Source organism: Oncorhynchus tshawytscha, unplaced genomic scaffold, assembly GCF_018296145.1.
Source record: "Oncorhynchus tshawytscha isolate Ot180627B unplaced genomic scaffold, Otsh_v2.0 Un_contig_8328_pilon_pilon, whole genome shotgun sequence".
In the NCBI taxonomy this organism is placed as follows: domain Eukaryota; kingdom Metazoa; phylum Chordata; class Actinopteri; order Salmoniformes; family Salmonidae; genus Oncorhynchus; species Oncorhynchus tshawytscha.
In genome coordinates this window covers 100,311-118,864 of record NW_024609459.1, presented here as the reverse complement: position 1 = coordinate 118,864, position 18,554 = coordinate 100,311, and the positions used below count along the sequence as shown (strand labels likewise).

General features: G+C 39.7%; 1 protein-coding gene and 1 long non-coding RNA gene across 2 annotated transcripts; both read left to right on the top strand.

Annotated features, from left to right (window-relative positions):
* Nucleotides 1–153: 153 nt before the first annotated feature.
* Nucleotides 154–1,154, top strand: LOC112220684. Its single transcript, XR_006082213.1, has 2 exons — nt 154–245; nt 369–1,154. It is a non-coding gene; the product is annotated as an uncharacterized LOC112220684 (long non-coding RNA).
* Nucleotides 1,155–5,632: 4,478 nt separating this feature from the next.
* LOC121844913 (zinc finger protein 16-like) lies at nt 5,633–10,776 on the top strand. Its single transcript, XM_042315415.1, has 3 exons — nt 5,633–5,751; nt 9,779–9,917; nt 10,172–10,776. The coding sequence occupies exons 1-3, from the start codon at nt 5,743–5,745 to the stop codon at nt 10,669–10,671; spliced, it is 648 nt and encodes a 215-aa protein (XP_042171349.1). The 5' UTR covers nt 5,633–5,742; the 3' UTR covers nt 10,672–10,776.
* Nucleotides 10,777–18,554: the final 7,778 nt, after the last annotated feature.

Below are 18,554 nucleotides of genomic sequence, written 5' to 3'. Positions count from 1 at the left end.
CTGATATAATGCTGTAATCTACACCTTGATTAGCCTGATATAATGCTGTAATCTGCACCTTTATTAGCCTGATATAATGCTGTAATCTACACCCCGATTAGCCTGATATAATGCTGTAATCTACACCCAGATTAGCCTGATATGTTGTTACAAGATTATGTTCTATACTGCTATGGGCTTAAAGCCAACAGGTAGGCCTCTGGGCTTAAAGCCAACAGGTAGGCCTCTGGGCTTAAAGCCAACAGGTAGGCCTCTGGGCTTATAGCTAGGCCTCTGGGCTTAAAGCCAACAGGCCTCTGGGCCCAACAGGTTAGGCCTGCCAACAGGTAAAGCCAACAGGTAGGCCTGGGCTGGGCTAAAGCCAACAGGTAGGCCTCTGGGCTTAAAGCCAACAGGTAGGCCTCTGGGCTTAAAGCCAACAGGTAGGCCTCTGGGCTTAAAGCCAACAGGTAGGCCTCTGGGCTTAAAGCCAACAGGTAGGCCTCTGGGCTTAAAGCCAACAGGTAGGCCTCTGGGTTTAAAGCCAACAGGTAGGCCTCTGGGTTTAAAGCCAACAGGTAGGCCTCTGGGTTTAAAGCCAACAGGTAGGCCTCTGGGTTTAAAGCCAACAGGTAGGCCTCTGGGTTTAAAGCCAACAGGTGGGCCTCTGGGTTTAAAGCCAACAGGTAGGCCTCTGGGCTTAAAGCCAACAGGTAGGCCTCTGGGTTTAAAGCCAACAGGTAGGCCTCTGGGTTTAAAGCCAACAGGTAGACCTCTGGGTTTAAAGCCAACAGGTAGGCCTCTGAGCCAACAGCCGATTGGGTGTAACCTTGTGATAAGGCTGCATCCTGTCTTCCAGACACTGAGGGTGCAGCTACATCCTGTCTTCCAGCTGATTGGAGGAGAACTGAAAGATGACTTTTGTATAGCAACAGCAATATGACCTGGAGACAGAAACTCCACCTGCTCTGAGCTAATCTTGTTGTTCCTGCTTGAGTGCACAAAACAAACCCTTTTATGCTTTCACACTTCTGCTGACTGCTACGTGGACAAAGAGCTTTTTATTAAACCTGAGACCCAACTCTGTTCAGGGGCTCTTATCTCCTCACCACTGAGTGATTGTTAACCCCCTGCAGAATTGTAATTCTTATAATAAACGTTGTTTTAAGAATCTGCAGCAGGCTCTTCCTTCTGATTGAATTTCCACAACAGTTGCTGTGTAATTAATGAATTAAGTTATGTGTAATCTACACCTCGAACTAGTCTGATACCATTATTTAGGTTGTTTGAGATTATTATTTCTCTCGTTAAAACTTGATCTGATTGAATGGTGCCCTAAATGTCAGAATGACTAACCAGTGAGTCTATCCTTATGGATTGGTGTCACGAGAATATCTAATCCCAATGATGATAATAATCACTATACGCTTTGACCAATTCCCCAGAGGTTGTAAGGCCCTGGCTAATAGAAGAATTAGACAAAGTCTCAGAATTCTGCAAAAGGTTCTGAGTTCTGAAAATAATACATTGCACATAGTCTTTTATACCTCACATTTGGTTATAACATACACTTTATAAATGCCCCTCTTCTCTAACTCTATCCCAATGTTCTACCCATATATTGCTTATCTTATTCTGCCACATGTTCCATAATCTACCGCAAGCCTAACGGTTTCTCCCCTCCCTGGGTAGGGAGACTTCCTTCCTGTTATCAGTTTCACAAGTCGTCTGTTGACAGTTCCTCTTCTCCTTGAATGTCTCAACTTCTGCTTATTGTCAAATAGTGACATACTGTCTTAGTCTTCCTATACACACACATTACAGAATTATACTCTTATAATTCTAATACATTTCACTCTGTTGTACTGTTTCAGGCTGGAATACTTTAGTCATTACCTTAAACATATAAATTCCTTTATCAATTGGTGACTAACCAGTGAGCTTATCATTATGGATTGGTGACTAACCATCTTATCATTACGGACTGGTGACTAACCATCTTATCATTATGGACTGGTGACTAACCAGCTTATCATTATGGACTGGTGACTAACCAGCTTATCATTATGGATTGGTGACTAACCAGCTTATCATTATGGATTGGTGACTAACCAGCTTATCATTATGGATTGGTGACTAACCATCTTATCGTTATGGATTGGTGACTAACCAGCTTATCATTATGGATTGGTGACTAACCATCTTATCATTATGGATTGGTGACTAACCATCTTATCATTACGGACTGGTGACTAACCATCTTATCATTATGGAACAAAAATGTGTCAAAGTCAATAAAACACAAGAACTGTGGTATTCTGATAATAAACATTAGACAGGTTTTATTCACCAAACTATAAATGAAAAGACAACAGTCAGAAAGTTTAATAACAGTAACTTCCACTAGTCACCATTCAGTTAGCCTGACTTCAGATCAGTTAGCCTGACTATAGATCAGTTAGCCTGACTTCAGATCAGATAGCCTGACTTCAGATAAGTTAGCCTGACTTCAGATCAGATAGCCTGACTTCAGATAAGTTAGCCTGACTTCAGATCAGTTAGCCCGGCTTCAGATCAGTTAGCCCGACTTCAGATCAGTTAGCAATGACAAGGGCTCAGTGGTCCACTTTATGGAAAGGGATGATTGGTTTAGATGACTGATGAAATGAAAATAACCGTCAATCGTTACTCTTCATCCGTCTACAGGGGAAATGGGAGCTCATCTATATCTACAGGGGGAAATGGGAGCTCATCCGTATCTACAGGGGGAAATGGGAGCTCATCCGTATCTACAGGGGGAAATGGGAGCTCATCCGTATCTACAGGGGTAAATGGGAACTCATCCGTATCTACAGGGGGAAATGGGAACTCATCCGTATCTACAGGGGAAATGGGAACTCATCCGTATCTACAGGGGAAATGGGAGCTCATCCGTATCTACAGGGGGAAATGAGAACTCATCCGTATCTACAGGGGGAAATGGGAACTCATCCGTATCTACAGGGGGAAATGGGAACTCATCCGTATCTACAGGGGAAATGGGAGCTCATCCGTATCTACAGGTGGAAATGGGAACTCATCCGTATCTACAGGGGGAAATGGGAGCTCATCCGTATCTACAGGGGGAAATGGGAACTCATCCGTATCTACAGGGGGAAATGAGAACTCATCCGTATCTACAGGGGGAAATGGGAACTCATCCGTATCTACAGGGGGAAATGGGAACTCATCCGTATCTACAGGGGGAAATGGGAACTCATCCGTATCTACAGGGGGAAATCCGGAACTCATCCGTATCTACAGGGAAATGGGAACTCATCCGTATCTACAGGGGAAATGGGAACTCATCCGTATCTACAGGGGGAAATGGGAACTCATCCGTATCTACAGGGGAAATGGGAACTCATCCGTATCTACAGGGGAAATGGGAACTCATCCGTATCTACAGGGGGAAATGGGAACTCATCCGTATCTACAGGGGAAATGGGAACTCATCCGTATCTACAGGGGAAATGGGAGCTCATCCGTGTCTACAGGGGGAAATGGGAACTCATCCGTATCTACAGGGGGAAATGGGACTCATCTGTATCTACAGGGGAAATGGGAACTCATCCGTATCTACAGGGGGAAATGGGAACTCATCCGTATCTACAGGGGGAAATGGGAACTCATCCGTATCTACAGGGGGAAATGGGAACTCTTCCGTATCTACAGGGGGAAATGGGAACTCATCCGTATCTACAGGGGAAATGGGAACTCATCCGTATCTACAGGGGAAATGGGAGCTCATCCGTGTCTACAGGGGGAAATGGGAACTCATCCGTATCTACAGGGGGAAATGGGAACTCATCCGTATCTACAGGGGGAAATGGGAACTCATCCGTATCTACAGGGGGAAATGGGAACTCATCCGTATCTACAGGGGAAATGGGAACTCATCCGTATCTACAGGGGGAAATGGGAACTCATCCGTATCTACAGGGGGAAATGGGAACTCATCCGTATCTACAGGGGGAAATGGGAACTCATCCGTATCTACAGGGGAAATGGGAACTCATCCGTATCTACAGGGGGAAATGGGAACTCATCCGTATCTACAGGGGGAAATGGGAACTCATCCGTATCTACAGGGGGAAATGGGAACTCATCCGTATCTACAGGGGAAATGGGAACTCATCCGTATCTACAGGGGAAATGGGAGCTATAATATGTATACTTATTTTCCACCATAATTTGCAAATAAATTCATTAAAAATCCTACAATGTGATTTTCTGGATTTTTTTCTCTCTCATTTTGTCTGTCATAGTTGAAGTGTACCTATGATGAAAATTACAGGCCTCTCTCATCTTTTTAAGTGGGAGAATTTGCACAATTGGTGGCTGACTAAGTACTTTTTTGCCCCACTGTATAACTGGTCTTGGCAGTGGCCTAGTTCTGTCCTTGTCTGATATATAACTGGTCTTGGCAGTGGCCTAGTTCTGTCCTTGTCTGATATATAACTGGTCTTGGCAGTGGCCTAGTTCTGTCCTTGTCTGATATATAACTGGTCTTGGCAGTGGCCTAGTTCTGTCCTTGTCTGATATATAACTGGTCTTGGCAGTGGCCTAGTTCTGTCCTTGTCGGATATATAACTGGTCTTGGCAGTGGCCTAGTTCTGTCCTTGTCTAATATATAACTGGTCTTGGCAGTGGCCTAGTTCTGTCCTTGTCGGATATATAACTGGTCTTGGCAGTGGCCTAGTTCTGTCCTTGTCCGATATATAACTGGTCTTGGCAGTGGCCTAGTTCTCTCCTTGTCTGATATATAACTGGTCTTGGCAGTGGCCTAGTTCTGTCCTTGTCCGATATATAACTGTTCTTGGCAGTGGCCTAGTTCTCTCCTTGTCTGATATATAACTGGTCTTGGCAGTGGCCTAGTTCTGTCCTTGTCCGATATATAACTGGTCTTGGCAGTGGCCTAGTTCTGTCCTTGTCCGATTTATAACTGGTCTTGGCAGTGGCCTAGCTCTGTCCTTGTCCGATATATAACTGGTCTTGGCAGTGGCCTAGTTCTGCACTTGGTGGACATTCCTGTAGGCTGCATGCCAATTGCACGCTCCCTCAAAACTTGAGACATCTGTGGCATTGTGTTGTGTGACAAAACTGCACATTTTAGAGAAGCATTTTATTGTCCCCAGCACAAGGTGCACCTATGTTGTTTAATTAGCTTTTTTTGATATGCCACACCTGGATGGAAGCTCACTAACAGGGATGGAAACAAATTTCTGCACAAAATCTTAGAGGAATAAGAGAAATCGTTTTTCTTGCATATCAAACATGGGACCAATACTTTACATGTTGCATTCATATTTGTGTTCAGTGTAATAAAATGTATATATTTTTAAATGCATCAAATTATGTATGTTTTTCTTCCTATGTGGTTGCAATGCTGTGCACAGATGTACTGCAATAGAGTGCTTCAAAAATCGACCAACTTTGCTTGTCATTGCAGGACGACTCTTATTTTGAAAAAAAAAAATCTGCCTTTTTTTTCTGCGGCCATTTTATGAGCTGCTGCCATGGTAACGGGAAGGAAATGTTTTCAATGGAACGGATGTGAAGGCGGAGTTTAGTCTCTCGTTTCATGACTTTAGGCAGAGCATCACATGTTGAAATATAACCGTCCGTTACCTCTCTAATCTACAATTCAACAGACTAGAGATAAACATCTCATCTGGTTCACTTCTCCTGAACTCTGCAAACGACAATAAACAAGTGTTTACAATGAATCAGGTGGGTTATATATATATATATATATATATATATATATATATATATATAATCTAACTAACTAGTCTTGGCAGTGACCTAGTTCCTGGCATCCGTTTGACTTTCGGAAAGTAAAGTGTGTTTAGTTAGGCCTGTTATGCGTAGTCTACCTTCCCGCCCATATATATATAGAAAAACTAGTGTGTATATATACTAGTGTGTATATATATATATATACCCTACCCGTCAAAAGTTTTAGAACACCTACTAATTTAAGGGTTTTTCATTATTACATTGTAGAATAATAGTAAAAACATCAGAACTATGAAATAACTCATATTGAATCATGTGGTAACCAAAAACATGTTAAACAAACCACAAAATATGTTATATCCGTTTGACTTTGATATATACACATATATATATATATATATATATAAATAAATAACAGGCTAAACTAAACACACTTTACTTTCCGAAAGTCAAACGGATGCCGGAACTAGGCCACTGCCAAGACCAGTTATATATATGGGCGGGAAGGTAGGCTGCGCATAACAGGCTCAACTTTTGACCGGTAGTGTAGTACACTACACACACTACACTACGGGTCAAAAGTTTTCTCATTTAAGGGTTTTTCTTTGTTACATTGTAGAATAATAGTGAAAACATTAGAACTATGAAATAACTCATATTGAATCATGTGGTAACCAAACCACAAAATATTTTATATTTGAGATTCTTCAAGTAGCCACCCTTTGCCTTGATGACAGCTTTGCACAATCACCAAGCCTCGGTGTGAAAGAGCAAAAATATCATGATCTGGTGATCAGACAGGCTGAGTAGAGAGAGGAATGTCATTGAATGAACCGGAATTTTCATCGGGATATTTTCTACTGATTTATTTGCCGGTTTTTATGCGTATGTATTTGACTTAGTTGACGATGGTAGTTATATTCCTACTGCTGCATCGATATGCTATCTCCATGTTCTATGCTCTCATGTCTTTAGCCGCCGATGGATCACAGTGTGTCAATGTGTCGGTATGGCAGAGACTGGTGCTCTCGCCTGAATTGTAACTTTTCGATTTTGACCGTTTATGACTATTAACTACGTGACAATGTTTTTGAGAAACTAAAAAACATGATTATTGTTCCCCAAAACTCACTATTGGTCTTTACTGTTACACCCAGACACATGCAAGCGCGCACACACACAGCTGGTCAGATGAAGAGGTGTAGGGTGAATAGACGCTGATCTCTGGTCAGTTTTGCATTTCCTCCCTAATAGAGAGCAATAGTAATGTAGTATACTATAATTAGTCTGAATGGATAGACCTACTGTAGTATACTATAATTAGTCTGGTTAGGTAGGTCTACTGTAGTATACTATAATTAGTCTGAATGGATAGGTCTACTGTAGTATACTATAATTAGTCTGGTTAGTTTTTCATTTGTTTCTTTGTACTTGTGCCTTTGTACTTATGCCCACTGTATAGCTGAATATTGAGACCTCTGTCTGTGTTTTGCTCTCTGCCAAAACCCCCAGCAACCCCGGCATTTGCTAGAAAAGGTGAGAAAAGGGACTGTGGGTGATTGCGAGACACAGAGAGACAGCGTCTGTTTTTCTCTGAAACTAGAGCAGATTTGCATCCTGCTGAGACAGGTTCTCAGAAACCTTGTTTTAAGAATATCTTGTTCTTTTAAGCTGCAAATGCAGGTTTTGACAGTGGAGATCTCACCATAAGGTGTATAAGATCCTGCCTGCTCGTTGTTGGGGGCAGAACTCAGGAGAGACATCAGTTGAATGTTTGATGTTTGATCCTTGACTTCTGACTATAGCTGTATTTCGGATTGTTCTTATTTTCCTCAATTAAGTTGGAAAAATTGGATGATCGAGCAGCAGTAAGGGCTCCTAGTACCGTGCAGTATCGGTCTTTCCAAGTTAGTCGGAAGACTTCCAGCAGTAAGGGCTCCTAGTACCGTGCAGTATCGGTCTTTCCAAGTTAGTCGGAAGACTTCCAGCAGTAAGGGCTCCTAGTACCGTGCAGTATCGGTCTTTCCAAGTTAGTCGGAAGACTTCCAGTTTGGTGTGGCGCCATTTCCATTCCAATATTCTGGAAGCTTGCTTCAGAGCTCGGGTATTTTCTGTATACCAGGGAGCTAGTTTCTTATGAGAAATGTTTTTAGTTTTTAGGGGTGCAACTGCATCTAGGGTATTGAGCAAGGTTAAATTGAGTTCCTCAGTTAGGTGGTTCACTGATTTTTGTCCTCTGACATCCTTGGGTAGACAGAGGTTGTCTGGAAGGGCATCAAGGAATCTTTGTGTTGTCTGTGAGTTTATAGCACGACTTTTGATGCTCCTTGGTTGGGGTCTGAGCAGATAACACTACTGTTAACTACTGATAACACTACTGTTAACTACTGATAACACTACTGTTAACTACTGATAACACTACTGTTAACTACTGATAACACTACTGTTAACTACTGATAACACTACTGTTATTAACTACTGTGTTAACAGTAGTCTTCCTACTGGGGCAAACCAACACAGTGTTAACAGTAGTCTTCCTACTGGGGTTTGAAAGAATGCCAAGTGTGTGCAAAGCTATCAACAAGGCAAAGGGTGGCTATTTTGAAGAATCTCAAATATATATATTATTTTTTTGGTCAACTACCCGGTTTACTTTTTAAATGAGATTGGAATGATATTGATTATATTAAATAACTGGTGATCTCCAGACTGGCAGCACGTGGTCTGGGAAAAGTGGGGATTTAAACAGGCCCTGAACAGACTCTGGCAGCACGTGGTCTGGGAAAAGTGGGGATTTAAACAGGCCCTGAAAAGCAGATGGCCATCCATCCATTTCTGAGTATAGGCTACCAAGTTCCCATAATGCAACACTAACAATGATAACGCAACATAGGCTACCAAGTTCCCATAATGCAACACCAACAATGATAACGCAACATAGGCTACCAAGTTCCCATAATGCAACACTAACAATGATAACACAACATAGGCTACCAAGTTCCCATAATGCAACACTAACAATGATAACACAACATAGGCTACCAAGTTCCCATAATGCAACACTAACAATGATAACACAACATAGGCTACCAAGTTCCCATAATGCAACACTAACAATGATAACGCAACATAGGCTACCAAGTTCCCATAATGCAACACTAACAATGATAACCCAACATAGGCTTTCCCATAATGCAACACTAACAATGATAACACAACATAGGCTACCAAGTTCCCATAATGGTACACTAACAATGGTAACCAACATAGGCTACCAAGTTCCCATAATGCCACGGCCAACCTCACCATGGTCCGATTCCAGTGTCTCACTGGTACATGGCTACGATGGTCCCGCTCTGTCTTGGGGCCACGGCCAGTGTTTTACCCAAAGGGCTCAGTGTCTCACTGGTACATTGGCCGGCTCCAGTGTCTCACTGGTACATGGCTACGATGGTCCTGCTCCGTCTTGGGGCCACGGCCAGGCCTCACCATGGTCCGATTCCAGTGTCTCACTGGTACATGGCTACGATGGTCCTGCTCCGTCTTGGGGCCACGGCCAGGCCTCACCATGGTCCGGCTCCAGTGTCTCACTGGTACATGGCTACGATGGTCCTGCTCCGTCTTGGGGCCACGGCCAGGCTCCACCATGGTCCTGCTCCGTCTTGGGGCCACGGCCAGGCCTCACCATGGTCCGATTCCAGTGTCTCACTGGTACATGGCTACGACGGTCCTGCTCCGTCTTGGGGCCATGATACTTTTTTTATTATTGTACTTTTCAGATTTCATGAACAATTTTTTTCTTATTTTATGGGTTAACAATAACAATGATAACAGCAGACTATACTATAATGGGACATCAGGAACAACTCTGAGGAAATCAAGTTTTCTGGACAAAGGTTTAATTGTTGAAGACTTGTTTTCAACCATTTATTTAGTTGTTTTACCCTCTTTAGACCATTGTGTTTTACCCTCAGTGCACCAATATGACAACACACCTCCTCTCTTTTTGGATTGACAGGAAACACTCTCCCTCCAACCCTCCTCCCCCCTACCCCTCCCGGAGCCCCCTGGTCATACCTCTCCTGGTAACACCTTACTGCTGGGTCTGAAGAGGTTGTCTGTGCGGCTGGTCGACTGCAGGAAAACACCGGAGCTAAGTGGGTTTATGTTCTTATATAAATGTATTTTGGGACACTCCCTGAATGTCATTAATTACCACTAAATACAATATATTTAAGGATGTAGAATCATTACAACCCTACACCCTTGGATACATTGACCATTTGAAGATTTAATACGATTTTACATTGAAGATTTTAAATGCTTAAATTCGGTTACTAGAGTGTGAAAAGCTGGGCCTAAATCTGGCTTCGATATGAAGGAACCATAACTGTCTGTCTTTGCTTCACAGGGGACAGTCCTAACCGTCACTCTCTCAGAAGAAGGGATTTGTCATCTGGGGAGGCTAAACAACATCATGATAATGAGGAGGCAGAGAAAAGTCTCTCAAGATCAGAACACCAAGAGAAACAACAGCAGAGACCCTCAAGGAAGAAATCTCACTGCTGCTCTGACTGTGGGAAGAGGTTTACCTCTTCAGCAAACCTTAGACAACACCAGATAATTCATACTGGAGAGAAACCTTATAGCTGTGATCAATGTGGGAAGAGATTCAATCAGAGATTCAATCTGAAGTCACACCAGATCATACACTCAGTAGAAAAACCTCACTACTGCTCCCAGTGTGGAGCTAGCCTCTCCTCTGCCAGGGCACTAGAAGGACACATGCGGATTCACACTGGAAGCTTTTCCTCTTCTAAATTACTCAGAAAACACCAGAGGATTCACACAGGTGAGAAACCACACAGCTCAATGTTTGCCAGAGGAGATTTGGACGGTCGGATCACCTGAAAATTCACATGCAAATTCACACAGGAGAATAGCCATACCACTGCTCTAAGTGCGAGCTGAGTTTCACAAACAACAGATCTCTGAAAGAACATGAGGTCAGACACACAGAAGATAAACTCACTACTGCTCCCAGTGTGGAGCTAGCCTCTCCTCTGCCAGGGCACTAGAAGGACACATGCGGATTCACACTGGAGAGAAACCATACGAGTGCTCTGAATGTGGACAGAAGTTTGCACATAGAGCCGATCTTGGGACACACAGAAGAAAGCACACAGGAGAGAAACCCTATCACTGCTCTGACTGCAAGAAGAGCTTTTCAAAACTTTACTATTTTAAAAAGCACAAGTTCACACATTCAGAGAAGATAATGCTATAATCTACACCTTTATTAGCCTGATATAATGCTGTAATCTGCACCTTTATTAGCCTGATATAATGCTGTAATCTACACCTGGATTAGCCTGATATAATGCTGTAATCTACACCTGGATTAGCCTGATATAGTGCTGTAATCTACACCTTGATTAGCCTGATATAATGCTGTAATCTACACCTTGATTAGCCTGATATAATGCTGTAATCTACACCTTGATTAGCCTGATATAATGCTGTAATCTACACCTTTATTAGCCTGATATAATGCTGTAATCTACACCTTGATTAGCCTGATATAATGCTGTAATCTACACCTTGATTAGCCTGATATAATGCTGTAATCTACACCTTGATTAGCCTGATATAATGCTGTAATCTACACCTTTATTAGCCTGATATAATGCTGTAATCTACACCTTGATTAGCCTGATATAATGCTGTAATCTACACCTTTATTAGCCTGATATAATGCTGTAATCTACACCTTGATTAGCCTGATATAATGCTGTAATCTACACCTTGATTAGCCTGATATAATGCTGTAATCTACACCTTAATTAGCCTGATATAATGCTGTAATCTACACCTTGATTAGCCTGATATAATGCTGTAATCTACACCTTGATTAGCCTGATATAATGCTGTAATCTACACCTTTATTAGCCTGATATAATGCTGTAATCTACACCTTGATTAGCCTGATATAATGCTGTAATCTACACCTTGATTAGCCTGATATAATGCTGTAATCTACACCTTTATTAGCCTGATATAATGCTGTAATCTACACCTTGATTAGCCTGATATAATGCTGTAATCTACACCTTGATTAGCCTGATATAATGCTGTAATCTACACCTTGATTAGCCTGATATAATGCTGTAATCTACACCTTGATTAGCCTGATATAATGCTGTAATCTACACCTTGATTAGCCTGATATAATGCTGTAATCTACACCTTGATTAGCCTGATATAATGCTGTAATCTACACCTTGATTAGCCTGATATAATAATGCTGTAATCTACACCTTGATTAGCCTGATATAATGCTGTAATCTACACCTTTATTAGCCTGATATAATGCTGTAATCTGCACCTTGATTAGCCTGATATAATGCTGTAATCTACACCTTGATTAGCCTGATATAATGCTGTAATCTACACCTTTATTAGCCTGATATAATGCTGTAATCTACACCTTGATTAGCCTGATATAATGCTGTAATCTGCACCTTTATTAGCCTGATATAATGCTGTAATCTACACCTTGATTAGCCTGATATAATGCTGTAATCTACACCTTGATTAGCCTGATATAATGCTGTAATCTACACCTTTATTAGCCTGATATAATGCTGTAATCTACACCTTGATTAATCTACACCTTGATTAGCCTGATATAATGCTGTAATCTACACCTTGATTAATCTACCCTTGATTAGCCTGATATAATGCTGTAATCTACACCTTGATTAGCCTGATATAATGCTGTAATCTACACCCCATTATTAGCCTGATATAATGCTGTAATCTACACCTTTATTAGCCTGATATAATGCTGTAATCTACACACCTGATTAGCCTGATATAATGCTGTAATCTACACCTTTATTAGCCTGATATAATGCTGTAATCTACACCTTGATTAGCCTGATATAATGCTGTAATCTACACCTTGATTAATCTGTACACCTTGATTAGCCTGATATAATGCTGTAATCTACACCTTGATTAGCCTGATATAATGCTGTAATCTACACCTTGATTAGCCTGATATAATGCTGTAATCTACACCTTGATTAGCCTGATATAATGCTGTAATCTACACCTTGATTAGCCTGATATAATGCTGTAATCTACACCTTGATTAGCCTGATATAATGCTGTAATCTACACCTTGATTAGCCTGATATAATGCTGTAATCTACCTTGATTAGCCTGATATAATGCTGTAATCTACACCTTGATTAGCCTGATATAATGCTGTAATCTACACCTTGATTAGCCTGATATAATGCTGTAATCTACACCTTGATTAGCCTGATATAATGCTGTAATCTACACCTTGATTAGCCTGATATAATGCTGTAATCTACACCTTGATTAGCCTGATATAATGCTGTAATCTACACCTGATATAATGCTAATCTACACCTTGATTAGCCTGATATAATGCTGTAATCTACACCTTGATTAGCCTGATATAATGCTGTAATCTACACCTTGATTAATCTACACCTTGATTAGCCTGATATAATGCTGTAATCTACACCTTGATTAGCCTGATATAATGCTGTAATCTACACCTTGATTAGCCTGATATAATGCTGTAATCTACACCTTGATTAGCCTGATATAATGCTGTAATCTACACCTTGATTAGCCTGATATAATGCTGTAATCGGCACCTTGATTAGCCTGATATAATGCTGTAATCGGCACCTTGATTAGCCTGATATAATGCTGTAATCTACACCTTGATTAGCCTGATATAATGCTGTAATCTACACCCTGATTAGCCTGATATAATGCTGTAATCTACACCTTTATTAGCCTGATATAGTGCTGTAATCTACACCTTGATTAGCCTGATATAATGCTGTAATCTACACCCCCATTAGCCTGATATAATGCTGTAATCTACACCTTGATTAGCCTGATATAATGCTGTAATCTACACCTTGATTAGCCTGATATAATGCTGTAATCTACACCTTGATTAGCCTGATATAATGCTGTAATCTACACCTTCATTAGCCTGATATAATGCTGTAATCTACACCTTGATTAAATGCTGTAATCACCTTGATTAGCCTGATATAATGCTGTAATCTACACCTTGATTAGCCTGATATAATGCTGTAATCTACACCTTGATTAGCCTGATATAATGCTGTAATCTACACCTTTATTAGCCTTGATTAGCCTGATATAATGCTGTAATCTACACCTTGATTAGCCTGATATAATGCTGTAATCTACACCTTGATTAGCCTGATATAATGCTGTAATCTACACCTTGATTAGCCTGATATAATGCTGTAATCTACACCTTGATTAGCCTGATATAATGCTGTAATCTACACCTTGATTAGCCTGATATAATGCTGTAATCTACACCTTGATTAGCCTGATATAATGCTGTAATCTACACCTTGATTAGCCTGATATAATGCTGTAATCTACACCTTGATTAGCCTGATATAATGCTGTAATCTACACCTTGATTAGCCTGATATAATGCTGTAATCTACACCTTGATTAGCCTGATATAATGCTGTAATCTACACCTTTATTAGCCTGATATAATGCTGTAATCTACACCTTGATTAGCCTGATATAATGCTGTAATCTACACCTTGATTAGCCTGATATAATGCTGTAATCTACACCTTGATTAGCCTGATATAATGCTGTAATCTACACCTTGATTAGCCTGATATAATGCTGTAATCTACACCTTGATTAGCCTGATATAATGCTGTAATCTACACCTTGATTAGCCTGATATAATGCTGTAATCTACACCTTGATTAGCCTGATATAATGCTGTAATCTACACCCCGATTAGCCTGATATAATGCTGTAATCTACACCTTTGATTAGCCTGATATAATGCTGTAATCTACACTTGATTAGCCTGATATAATGCTGTAATCTACACCTTGATTAGCCTGATATAATGCTGTAATCTACACCTTTAGATTAGCCTGATATAATGCTGTAATCTACACCTTGATTAGCCTGATATAATGCTGTAATCTACACCTTTATTAGCCTGATATAATGCTGTAATCTACACCTTGATTAGCCTGATATAATGCTGTAATCTACACCTTGATTAGCCTGATATAATGCTGTAATCTACACCTTTATTAGCCTGATATAATGCTGTAATCTACACCTTGATTAATCTACACCTTGATTAGCCTGATATAATGCTGTAATCTACACCTTGATTAATATAATGCTACACCTTGATTAGCCTGATATAATGCTGTAATCTACACCTTGATTAGCCTGATATAATGCTGTAATCTACACCTTGATTAGCCTGATATAATGCTGTAATCTACACCTTTATTAGCCTGATATAATGCTGTAATCTACACCTTGATTAGCCTGATATAATGCTGTAATCTACACCTTTATTAGCCTTAATCTACACCTTGATTAGCCTGATATAATGCTGTAATCTACACCTTGATTAGCCTGATATAATGCTGTAATCTACACCTTGATTAGCCTGATATAATGCTGTAATCTACACCTTGATTAGCCTGATATAATGCTGTAATCTACACCTTGATTAGCCTGATATAATGCTGTAATCTACACCTTGATTAGCCTGATATAATGCTGTAATCTACACCTTGATTAGCCTGATATAATGCTGTAATCTACACCCAGATTAGCCTGATATAATGCTGTAATCTACACCTTGATTAGCCTGATATAATGCTGTAATCTACACCTTGATTAGCCTGATATAATGCTGTAATCTACACCTTGATTAGCCTGATATAATGCTGTAATCTACACCTTGATTAATCTACACCTTGATTAGCCTGATATAATGCTGTAATCTACACCTTGATTAGCCTGATATAATGCTGTAATCTACACCTTGATTCTCTACACCTTGATTAGCCTGATATAATGCTGTAATCTACACCTTGATTAGCCTGATATAATGCTGTAATCTACACCTTGATTAGCCTGATATAATGCTGTAATCTACACCTTGATTAGCCTGATATAATGCTGTAATCTACACCTTGATTAGCCTGATATAATGCTGTAATCTACACCTTGATTAGCCTGATATAATGCTGTAATCTACACCTTGATTAGCCTGATATAATGCTGTAATCTACACCTTGATTAGCCTGATATAATGCTGTAATCTACACCTTGATTAGCCTGATATAATGCTGTAATCTACACCTTTATTAGCCTGATATAATGCCTGATATAATGCTGTAATCTACACCTTTATTAGCCTGATATAATGCTGTAATCTACACCTTGATTAGCCTGATATAATGCTGTAATCTGATAGCCTGATATATGCTGTAATCTACACCTTGATTAGCCTGATATAATGCTGTAATCTACACCTTGATTAGCCTGATATAATGCTGTAATCTACACCTTGATTAGCATATAATGCTGTAATCTACACCTTTATTAGCCTGATATAATGCTGTAATCTACACCTTGATTAATATAATGCTACACCTTGATTAGCCTGATATAATGCTGTAATCTACACCTTGATTAGCCTGATATAATGCTGTAATCTACACCTTGATTAGCCTGATATAATGCTGTAATCTACACCTTGATTAGCCTGATATAATGCTGTAATCTACACCTTGATTAGCCTGATATAATGCTGTAATCTACACCTTGATTAGCCTGATATAATGCTGTAATCTACACCTTGATTAGCCTGATATAATGCTGTAATCTACACCTTGATTAGCCTGATATAATGCTGTAATCTACACCTTGATTAGCCTGATATAATGCTGTAATCTACACCTTGATTAGCCTGATATAATGCTGTAATCTACACCTTTATTAGCCTGATATAATGCTGTAATCTACACCTTGATTAGCCTGATATAATGCTGTAATCTACACCTGATTAGCCTGATATAATGCTGTAATCTACACCTTTAGCCTGATATAATGCTGTAATCTACACCTTGATTAGCCTGATATAATGCTGTAATCTACACCCCCATTAGCCTGATATAATGCTGTAATCTACACCTTGATTAGCCTGATATAATGCTGTAATCTACACCTTGATTAGCCTGATATAATGCTGTAATCTACACCTTGATTAGCCTGATATAATGCTGTAATCTACACCTTTATTAGCCTGATATAATGCTGTAATCTACACCTTGATTAGCCTGATATAATGCTGTAATCTACACCTTGATTAGCCTGATATAATGCTGTAATCTACACCTTGATTAGCCTGATATAATGCTGTAATCTACACCTTGATTAGCCTGATATAATGCTGTAATCTACACCTTGATTAGCCTGATATAATGCTGTAATCTACACCTTGATTAGCCTGATATAATGCTGTAATCTACACCTGATTAGCCTGATATAATGCTGTAATCTACACCTTGATTAGCCTGATATAATGCTGTAATCTACACCTTGATTAGCCTGATATAATGCTGTAATCTACACCTTGATTAGCCTGATATAATGCTGTAATCTACACCTTTATTAGCCTGATATAATGCTGTAATCTACACCTTGATTAGCCTGATATAATGCTGTAATCTACACCTTGATTAGCCTGACACCTTGATTAGCCTGATATAATGCTGTAATCTACACCTTGATTAGCCTGATATAATGCTGTAATCTACACCTTGATTAGCCTGATATAATGCTGTAATCTACACCTTTATTAGCCTGATATAATGCTGTAATCTACACCTGGATTAGCCTGATATAATGCTGTAATCTACACCTTTATTAGCCTGATATAATGCTGTAATCTACACCTTGATTAGCCTGATATAATGCTGTAATCTACACCTTGATTAATCTACACCTTGATTAGCCTGATATAATGCTGTAATCTACACCTTGATTAGCCTGATATAATGCTGTAATCTACACCTTGATTAATCTACACCTTGATTAGCCTGATATAATGCTGTAATCTACACCTTGATTAGCCTGATATAATGCTGTAATCTACACCTTGATTAGCCTGATATAATGCTGTAATCTACACCTTGATTAGCCTGATATAATGCTGTAATCTACACCTTGATTAATCTACACCTTGATTAGCCTGATATAATGCTGTAATCTACACCCTGATTAGCCTGATATAATGCTGTAATCTACACCTTGATTAGCCTGATATAATGCTGTAATCTACACCTTGATTAGCCTGATATAATGCTGTAATCTACACCTTTATTAGCCTGATATAATGCTGTAATCTACACCTTGATTAGCCTGATATAATGCTGTAATCTACACCTTGATTAATCTACACCTTGATATAATGCTGTAATCTACACCTTGATTAGCCTGATATAATGCTGTAATCTACACCTTGATTAGCCTGATATAATGCTGTATCTACACCTTGATTATCTACACCTTGATTAGCCTGATATAATGCTGTAATCTACACCCTGATATAATGCTTAGCCTGATATAATGCTGTAATCTACACCTTGATTAGCCTGATATAATGCTGTAATCTACACCTTGATTAGCCTGATATAATGCTGTAATCTACACCTTGATTAGCCTGATATAATGCTGTAATCTACACCTTGATTAGCCTGATATAATGCTGTAATCTACACCTTGATTAGCCTGATATAATGCTGTAATCTACACCTTGATTAGCCTGATATAATGCTGTAATCTACACCTTGATTAGCCTGATATAATGCTGTAATCTACACCTTTATTAGCCTGATATAATGCTGTAATCTACA

Coding starts and splice junctions, on each gene's coding strand:
- LOC121844913 (XM_042315415.1), top strand. Junction 9,918..10,171: donor CAGGAAAACACCGGAGCTAA/GTGGGTTTATGT, acceptor TTTGCTTCACAG/GGGACAGTCCTAACCGTCAC.